The sequence below is a fragment of the Labeo rohita genome, chromosome 10, assembly GCF_022985175.1.
Source record: "Labeo rohita strain BAU-BD-2019 chromosome 10, IGBB_LRoh.1.0, whole genome shotgun sequence".
In the NCBI taxonomy this organism is placed as follows: domain Eukaryota; kingdom Metazoa; phylum Chordata; class Actinopteri; order Cypriniformes; family Cyprinidae; genus Labeo; species Labeo rohita.
The window spans coordinates 1,036,575-1,046,675 of NC_066878.1; the positions used below are offsets into that span (position 1 = coordinate 1,036,575).

The 10,101-nt window shown below is 36.8% G+C and overlaps 1 protein-coding gene across 1 annotated transcript in view; it reads left to right on the forward strand.

Annotated features, from left to right (window-relative positions):
• The window catches only part of bmp1b (bone morphogenetic protein 1b), a 33,152-nt gene extending 23,338 nt beyond the window's left edge, over window positions 1–9,814 (forward strand). Inside the window, exons 13-21 of the mRNA XM_051121640.1 lie at window positions 1,082–1,277; window positions 1,355–1,480; window positions 3,916–4,079; window positions 4,177–4,357; window positions 4,701–4,826; window positions 7,336–7,463; window positions 7,561–7,774; window positions 7,855–8,105; window positions 8,210–9,814. Coding sequence (XP_050977597.1) covers window positions 1,082–1,277; window positions 1,355–1,480; window positions 3,916–4,079; window positions 4,177–4,357; window positions 4,701–4,826; window positions 7,336–7,463; window positions 7,561–7,774; window positions 7,855–8,105; window positions 8,210–8,344 — 1,521 coding nt within the window. The 3' untranslated portion in view covers window positions 8,345–9,814. The remainder of the gene's footprint in view (window positions 1–1,081; window positions 1,278–1,354; window positions 1,481–3,915; window positions 4,080–4,176; window positions 4,358–4,700; window positions 4,827–7,335; window positions 7,464–7,560; window positions 7,775–7,854; window positions 8,106–8,209) is intronic.
• Window positions 9,815–10,101: the final 287 nt, after the last annotated feature.

A 10,101-nucleotide genomic window follows, 5' to 3' on the forward strand; every position in this document is an offset into this window, starting at 1 on the left:
CAAAGTGAATGTAGTATTTTGAAAATTAATTGTATGTTATTTGCAAATAATGAAAATGTACTTTAGTTTAGGGCTGTCAAACGATTCATCATATCCAAAAAAAAAAATTGTGTTTACATAATATATGTGTGTGTACTGTGTATGTTTATTATGTATATATAAATACACACACATGCGTGTATTTATTTGGGTCGTTGTCCATGTCCACTTTTGATATGGCAAAATGTCTTAAAATGGTCTTAAACACATTATTAGATTAAGTTTTGATTTTATGAATACATATAAATGACAGCTTAATGTTTTTTTTGTTGTTGTTGTTTTGTGCAGTTATTTAAAGACCACATGTATTTTTTTATCTTTGGCAATAGTAAAGGTTTTAATATATATATAATTTTTTTTTTTTTTTTTTTTTTTTTCAGTACAAGTAGTTACAGAAAAATAATGAAAATGCAAGAAATAAGGAGATTATGTTTTATTTAATTAATGTGACAAAAAAACACATAAACACCAGTGACATAATGAATCACCAGTGACATACTGACACGCATAAGAAAGGTAACACCAGTGACAGTAATAGCAGTGACAATTGTTTTTTTAAAACAATAATAAAAAAAAATCAATAAAGTAGGTAACACCAGTGACCTCAACAAAAAGCTTCATATGAAATCATGACATAAATGAGAAATTTATGATAACTGAAAAGGGACAGTGGACTTATCATGGGCCTTTCTTCATAGATCTTTAGAAAATAGGAAGAAGGAAGTCAAGTGATGTCATCAGTGTGATTATTATTTTAAAATAAAAGATTTTTGTTAAATGGTAACACCAGTAACACAACTCCAGGAAATAAATAAATGTAGAAATGTCATGAAATGTAAAAGTCACTGAAGAGTACAAAACATAAATCCATGAAATGCCTGTGATATATTGTGGCTTCAGCATGTTGTCAAGGACTTATTAACAGTACTGACAGTGAAGCATTCTTACGCTGTTTCCTATTGATTGTTCCGACAGAGAGGTGTCACAAATAACATTTCTATTATGATCTTTTCCTCAAGAGCTTCTCTGCTTTCACACTCAGATTGAGAAACATGACAACTGTGCGTATGACTACCTGGAACTGCGAGATGGTGATTCGGAGAACAGCCCTTTACTGGGCCGCTTCTGTGGCTACGAAAAGCCAGACGATATCAAGAGCAGCTCCAACCAGCTGTGGATGAAGTTTGTGTCTGACGGTTCTGTGAACAAAGCTGGTTTTGCAGCTAATTTCTTTAAAGGTGACACTCCTTAATTGCATATAGACTGCTTTGCTTCCTTTGTGACCTTCTGATCTTGAGTGTCTTTTGTAATGTAGAGATTGACGAATGCTCCAAGCCTGATAATGGACACTGTGAGCAGCGCTGTGTCAACACCTTGGGCAGTTACCATTGTGCCTGCGACCCTGGATACGAACTCGCCCCGGACCGCCGCAGCTGCGCAGGTGATACCAAAACCTGTTTGTGTAAACCAATGCACTAAATACCATGCACAACACCCTTGTTATATCTACCTCACATTTAAGCAGAAGTCTAATGGTGTGCACACCAAAAGCAGATTTAATTATTTGTGCAAGCAGATTACATACAAAGACACAAATTTGTGTCAGGTGACACAAATGACACAAATATTGGGCGACGTGAAAATTCACATGATGTGCTAAAATATTCAAAAAATATTATGACAATTTAAAAGAGATTTTTTTCTAATTTAGTATATTTTAAAATGTAATTTATTCCTGTGATGACAAAGCTGAATTTTCAGCAGGATTACTTCAGTCTTCAGTGTCACTGTACACTGTGCACATACAGAAACAGATTTTGCTGTGGGGATTTTATAAGTTATAAACTATTTACAAACTTATCTTCATCCACCCAGAGAATGTACAGTACAAACACTTCTAAAAATAAAGGTTCTTTATTGGCATTGATGGTTCCATAAAGAACCTTAAACATCAAATGTAGGTTCTTTATAGTGGACGAAGATTCTTTAGATTTTTAAAATGTTCTTTTAAAATGATTTTTTTTTCAAGAAATGTTCACTGAAGGTTCTTTGGGGAACCAAAAATGGTTCTTCTGTGGCATCGCTGCAAAAATACCCTTTTATTTTTAAGATGTGAGTATGACTCTTGATGAATAAGATTATAAGGTAAAAGCAAAAGACTGTGAAATCTGTTGCCTTTAATAAATCACTTTATGAAACTGTTTTTATTAAGTGGTCACTATTTCTCTGCTATCGTTACGGATATACAGTATACTGAGTATTTATGTGTCTGTAACCTAAATTACAGAAGCATCTATGAAAAACTGCAGTTTAGTACTCCATCTACAGCATCACCGAGGCTTGCCCTTATCGGCCTGATGGCCGCTACAGTGATCAAAAGTACAAAATCGCTCATAACTCCTAAACCGTCAGTCGCAGACTCAACTGTCTTATGTCATTGGAATCCTTGGAGAAATTTTCGGGTATTTTGGATTTTTCAAAAAAACTACTTTTGCGAACTAGTCCTTAGTTTTTTTGCCCAATCGGAACCAAAACAGTGCAGTAAGATTTTCTGCAAAGTGAATATAAGTAATTATCAAAAAAAAGTTGAACTTTCGACTCACCGTCACAAAGGGACGCCAAAATGTTTAAAAGGGCCGGGGCCACTTTTAGTAAAATGTATGTAACTGAGATATCTCTGCCGAACTCAGAACACTTATGTAAGAGCGTAATCTGAGGCCACAGGACAAAAATTGCAGAGCTTGGCCACTTGGTGGCAGTATAAGAGTGAAAAAAAACATAAAAATGGCTATACCTATACAAACATTTGTCCTACCAACATGAAAATCGCTGTGCACGGTCTTGGTCAAAAGTGCCACAGGCGTCTATAAGGACATTTGCGTATCTCAAAAAACATGGCTAACTGTGTGTGTGTGTAAGTATATGTGTGTATAGTGTGTGTGTATATATATATATATATATATATATATATATATATATATATATATAATATGAAGAGTTCAGATGCAAAAGCCTCTAAGTCCATCTGACGTATTTCTTTAAAATTAGCATTTCTTTCTGGCTACTATATGTATGTATGTATGTGTGTGTGTGTATATATGTGTAGATGTATGTGTGTATATATATATATCTATGTATATATGTATGTCTGTTTTGTTTTTAGTACATGAAGTTAAACTAAATAAAAATGGGAAATATTGTCTTGGAAACAAAGCTTACCTTTTTTTTTTTTTTTTAGATTTTATTATTATTCTGATTTGATTTTTATATTTTAAGTAACAAAAATATTTCCATAACAACTCTGGAATGTAGTTATATTTATTATACTGAAAAAGGTGTTGCGTTTATAGTGTTTATCCAAAATGGAATTTTTGGTCAATCAATGTCCCAATTTTGTTTCACGTAAGATAATCATAGGAGGAATAATGATCATGCAAACAGGGCTTCGGTAAATCACAAGTAAACCAGTACACACAGCAATCAGAGAAAGAGATCTCTTCTCTATGTTGAAAGCTCACTGATGAGAAAACAAAGACACTGCCTTTTCTAGTAATATGGAGTTTTAATAGGCATCTTCATTCAAAGCTGCTCATGCATTTATTAATACATAAACTAAGCAAGCATTTTTGGTTTGCATGGACTATTTGCATCTTAAAGCCATTGAGTGTTTATGAATAGATTCTTTGATGCTTGTACTGTGTTCAGTTTTCTTTAGATTCGTAACCAACTTTGATGTTTCTGACACTGGCTAAGATTAATAATTGAGTTGCTGCAAGCAGCAAAATTTCTGTCGTGCATATTTCTTTGCTTGTTAGCTTGGCGGTCAAGCCATGTCTGTCAAGCAAACATAATAATGGCTCCTTCATCTGATCCCAGCAGCTGCCTGTGGTGGATTCATCTCCAAACTCAATGGCTCCTTCACTAGTCCAGGATGGCCACAGGAATACCCACCCAACAAGAACTGCGTGTGGCAGCTCATTGCCCCGGTGCAGTACCGTATCACTCTGCTTTTCGACGCTTTTGAGATAGAGGGGAATGATGTAAGTTGACAGTGATGGAGATTTTGTGACTCGTTGCCAAAACGAAATGATCTTTGACCGCAATGACTATTCATTTGTTGTTGTCGTCTGTTCACAGGTTTGTAAATACGATTACGTTGAGGTACACAGCGGCTTGTCCACTGACGCAAAGCTTCATGGGAAATTCTGTGGCACAGAGAAACCAGAGGCGATCACGTCCCAGCTCAATAGTATGCGTGTTGAGTTCAAATCGGACAACACCGTGTCCAAGAGAGGCTTTAAAGCTCAGTTCTTTTCTGGTGAGCATGAGAGTGATCTGTGGTTATTATTTTCAACTTGCCGTTAATCAGCTAACAAACAACATAAATACATTTCAAACAGCCTTGATGTGTTTTCTAACGGTTTAAAATCCTGAATTCAACTGTGCAAACAGTAACTTTTGAGTGTTATGTCAAGATGTCCTTCAGCTAGTAACTATGCACAAAAATCTAATTTACAGTAATGCACTTACAATGAAAGTCTGTGGGCATCTGTCAAGGTTTTTTTTTAATAGCATACACAAATGCTGCCGACTCTTTTTTTCGCTGTCTTGTGTCAATCAACAGACTACATAATAGTGTGCTTCCCCTTTTTCTCTGACAGACATGGATGAGTGTTCTAGGGAGAATGGAGGTTGCCAGCACGAGTGTGTGAACACATATGGGAGCTACAGCTGTCAGTGTCGCAGCGGCTTTGTGTTGCACAGCAATAAACATGACTGCAAAGAAGGTCTGGCTTGACATCACATTACCAGTCATTCTTATATTACAAAATATTTGTATTGTGTGAAATAAACTGATTAGAAAGGCAGGGACACGATTATTTGATAAATCTAAAATACAGTAGAGTTTCCTGAGGTTGTGAAAGCATTCATTTGGATTGTAACACAAAAAAGGCAAAAATAAATACTTCAAAGCTCTGTATTCTTTTTGAAGTCATATAGGTACTGAGTTTTTTGCAAAGTGCAGTTTAGTTATTGCTCTAAGGCAGCCCTGAAAACACTTCCTTTAGCTTTTTTGTAAACTCCTCAAACTTGAACTTTAAATGGATCATACACTCAAAAATGAAAAGTAGCCCATTATTTACTCACCCTCCAAGCGTCATAGGTGTATATGACTTCCTTCTTTCAGACGGATCCAATCGGAGTTATATTAAAAATTATCCTGGCACTTCCAAGCTTTAGAATGGCAATGGGTGGCTGTTTCTCTTCATCAGTCCAAAACATCTATTCCTGTAGTGAATAGATGCATTTTTGTAAGGAAATATCTATATTCAAAATGTAAGAATCATTTTAATCTAGCTTGTGTCAACTATTCGTTTACTGAAGCCTTTCCGGGCGGATGGCATAAGAGGTGATGAGGGCGAACACGCCGTGGAGATAGGTAAACAGCACCAGCAACAGCATCAGTCATGAATTAGAGGTCTGAAATGGCGATTTGTAAAGATAAAAACCAAGAGGAGACTGGTTTTCCTTTGCTAAAGTAAGGAAACTTTGCTTGCTTTGCTCCTGTAAACAAACATTGGTTTGTGCGAAACTCACTGGCGCATATGCAATGTAAACATCCTACGTCATCCGCCCAGAGCAACTTCCGTGTACGACTAATTGGGGCAAGCTAGATTAAAGTGATTCTTACGTTTTTCTTACAAAAATGCATCGATTTGCTACAGGGGGCCTTTATTCACCCCCTGGAGCTGTGTGAGGCACTTTTTATTATGGATGGATGCACTTTATTGGACTTGTTTTGGACTGATGAAGAGAAACACCTGCCTATTGCCATGATAAAGCTTGGAAGTGACAGGATCATTTTTAATATAACTCCGATTGGATTCGTCTGAAAAAAGGAAGTCATATACACATAGAATGCCTGGAGGTTAATTGGAACTATTCCTTTATGAGGCTATCGTGACTTATAGGGATAGTTCCAAGCCCGTAAGACCTTCGCTCATCTTCAGAACACAACTTAAGATATTTTTGATGAAATCAGAGAGCTTTCTGACCCTGCCACCAACGCAACTGACATGTTCAAGGCCCAGAAAGGTAGCAAGGACATCAATAAAAAGCCATTGTTTTTGTTTTCTTAGGGCATAAAAGTTATTATTGTAGCTTCATAAAATTACACTTCTCACATTGACCGTTTTAATGTTCTTACTACACTCTAAAAAATACTGGATTAAAAACAACCCAACTTGGGTTATTTGGCAACCTATCGCTAGGTAATTATTTGGACAGAACACATGCTGGGTTATTTTGACCCAGCTGGTTGGGTTAAATGTTTTTACCCAACATGCTAGGTTGTTTTATTTAAGTCAACTATTGTTTAAAAAATATTAAATTGCTGGCTTAAAATGGGCTGGAAATTAAAAATCACATATAATTCTACAGGCAACCGCAATAATCAAAAGATTCACATTTATTGTTAAGCAAGAACACCCATAGAGAAAAATATAAGACAAATTGAATTTATTTGGGTGAAAACAGCATAGTTGACAATATTACATACATTTAAACTCATTTAACAAACATTTTAATTTAAGTGTATTCAAGCATTCTCTGTAATCACTTTTCACCAAAATAGTGCTAATTCTCATGCCGGTGTGTCGGCAAAATCTAAGCCGGTGATGAGCTGCTGCTGGCCAGGGGAACTATGAACCTCAGATTGCCGCCTCACATTTCACTCGTAGCTGAAAGATGTCTTGACTGACTCCATAACCTGCCCATAAACAAACATTACTGACATTAGAGAACATATTTTAACATCTGATTTAATTAAATTCTGTATTATAACAAATAAATTTATGTTTTGCACGGGTAAGAAATATTAAAAATAACCCAAAAAAATGACCCAACATTCTAAACCAAGCATTTAGGTTAGAAAAAATAACCCAGCATTTTTTAGATTGCAGAAAAGTACCCAGCACCTGGGTAAAAATATTAAAACCAACCCAAATAACCCAGCAGTTTTTAGAGTGTAACTTTCTGGGCTGTGAACTTGTCAGTTGCGTCGCTGTTGATGGAGGGTCAGACAGCTTTTGGATTTCATCAAAAATATAATAATTTGTGTTTCAAAGATGAACGGGTTCGGAACGACATGAGGTTGAGTAGTTAATGACAGAATTTTTATTTTTGGGTGAATTATCCCTTTAAGTTTACAGATTTTTTTGTTTGACATATCTTAATCTATACAGCAATATTATGCATCCATTCACTAATTCTGCATTCATGGATCTGTGCTTTCAGTGGGCTGTGATCAAGCCATTACCAGTGTTTCTGGTATTATTACAAGTCCAAACTGGCCGGATAAATACCCCAGCAAGAAGGCCTGCACATGGACCCTATCCACCACTCCAGGCCACCGCATTAAAGTGGTACTTGGATCATTCAGCCAGATAAAATGAATGGTTAAAGATAAATTATACTCTTATAAAACCATTCCACCAGATTAAATTGTATTCTCTCCCACAGGCTTTTGACGAGATTGACATGGAAGCTCATCAGGAGTGTGCTTATGACCACTTGGAGATATATGATGGCCCAACTGGCAGAGCGACCAGTTTTGGTCGCTTTTGTGGGAGTAAAAAGCCATCACCTGTCATTTCCAGTGGCAATAGCATGTTCCTGCGATTCTTCTCAGATAACTCGGTACAGAAGAGGGGTTTTAAGGCCTCTCATTCAGCAGGTATTTTTTCTCTCAGAAGTCCTAAGGTTCTCCATAATGAACGTTTGATTTCAGTTAACGTAAATCGCTCTTGTTCTCAGAGTGTGGTGGTAGTCTGAAGGCAGAGATAAAGACCAAGGATCTGTATTCCCACGCTCAGTTCGGTGACAACAACTATCCCGGAGCTTCAGACTGCCAGTGGGTGATCTCAGCGGAAAAGGGCTACGGGGTGGAGCTCATCTTTCACACTTTTGAGATTGAGGAGGAAGCAGACTGCGGATATGATTACGTAGAGCTGTTTGATGGCGCTGATGTCAAAGCACCCAGGCTGGGGCGCTACTGTGGGTCTGGGGTAAAATCAAAACTTAAGATCCAACATAAACAATTATGCTTTTAAACATCCACACAGTTTACAATGCACTGATTTATTTATCTCAATAATTTTATCATTTATAGCCGCCAGAGGAGATCTACTCAGCTGGTGATGCCATTGTCATCAAATTTCACTCAGATGACACGATCAACAAGAAAGGTTTCCATGTTCGGTACACAAGCACCAAGTTCCAGGACACCTTGCACACTAGTAAGTGAGTTCTTAATGACAGAAAGAGCTCCAGAGAACATAGCAATTAGGGGCCTCTGATACCTCCTGCGCACTGTGTTAGTGATGCCAGCTGGGGCCCCTTGTTCACCTCCCCTCCGGACTGCAAAGACGACCTAGTGGTACCAAACCCTTTCGAAATCCTGGGAGAACACACTTGATGTAGGGATATGGCAACATAATTTGCCCAGTCGTACTTCAAAGGATCCATTGAAAACTCTATAGGAAATGGAACATCTGAGTGGCAGATATTATAAGTATGAAGAGCTTTGTTGACTCCAAGTCAAGGAGGAAGGATAAATTAGATTCAAAGTGCCCTGATGCACTTTTGCCTCCCAGAGATATCTTCAGTTCCTCAAAGGCTAGAATCTAAGATTTTTAGGTTGTTGTTTTATTATAAAATTAAATAATGAAATCCACAAATCATGATTCTTTATTGCCACACATCTAGGCTGGTGGCTTTTGAATTTGGAAATGTATAAAATATCATTCAGTGATCATTACAAGGATTATATCTTTTGTAAAAAGCAATTCTAGCACCATTTCTTACATGACAGTTGTACATTATGATTATTCCGACTGCTAGACTTAAATTATATGACATTAAATATTGTTCACCTGAAGCAATGAACTGTAAAACAAAAATGTTGCGACTAATATTTATGCAACTAATAAACATAATTTGAGTACACAGAACAAACTTTATCAGAAATCTTGGTCTTTCGAAACAACTTGTTTATAATCCTTATGAAAATTAACCATGGTTTTATTATAGTAAAAGTGTAGTAACAATGGTAGTTTGGCGTATAGATTACCATTTGTAAAACCGGTTTTACTACAGTTTAAACTATGGTTAGAATGCCAAAACCATGGTTTATTTAATAGTTGCCATGGTTTAATATAGTACCCATTGTTTTTTGGTTTTATTTGTAGTAAAAACATGGTTAATTTTCGTAAGGGAATGTTACATTTATGATGTTAATCCTGAAGCCTTGAACTAGTCCAATGTGTAGTAGTGCCCTGTTGAAAAAAACAGCATATGCTGGTTAGGTAGGTTTTGATGCTGGGATGCTGGTCCTTTGCTGGTTTATGCTGGCTCTTTGCTGGTCCTTAGCTGGTTTAAGATGGTCCTGGACCAGCACATGACCAGCTAGGACCAGCACAATCCAGCAAAGGACCAGCATAAACCAGCTAAAACCAGCATCAGAACCTACCTAACCAGCATATGCTGGTTTTCAATAGGATGGGCCAACCTGGCTAAAAACATATTAGTTTGTTTAGTTAATCTTTTCTAGTCTTCTAGTTTTGGTCAGGTTGGTCAGTTGGTTAGTTTTAAAGGGGTTTGGGACTCTTTAGCTTGTCAGCTTGGAGACGCTCTTAAACCGGGCTCAGTGTAACACTGCCTCATGTTTATTTATTTTATGCAACAATTAATACATAATAAAATCTCAAGGACACAATTTTGAATTGTGGTTTATTTTATCCATCATTCAATTCAGCAAAATCATTAAATGCTATCCTTCCGCCGGAAGATATAATTCCTCACGTAAACAACCTGACGTGTGTGTGTGCTGCGCAGTGATAATTTCAAAACTAGACTAACGTCTTATATATTAACATGGCTGGAAACTACTCGTTTTAAAATTTACAACAGTACAAGTTTGCTTGTTGGAAAAAAAAGGTATATTTCCATTCACTTTGAATAAGTCGTGCAGCTGACGTCCATTATTACATACGTACGCCACAC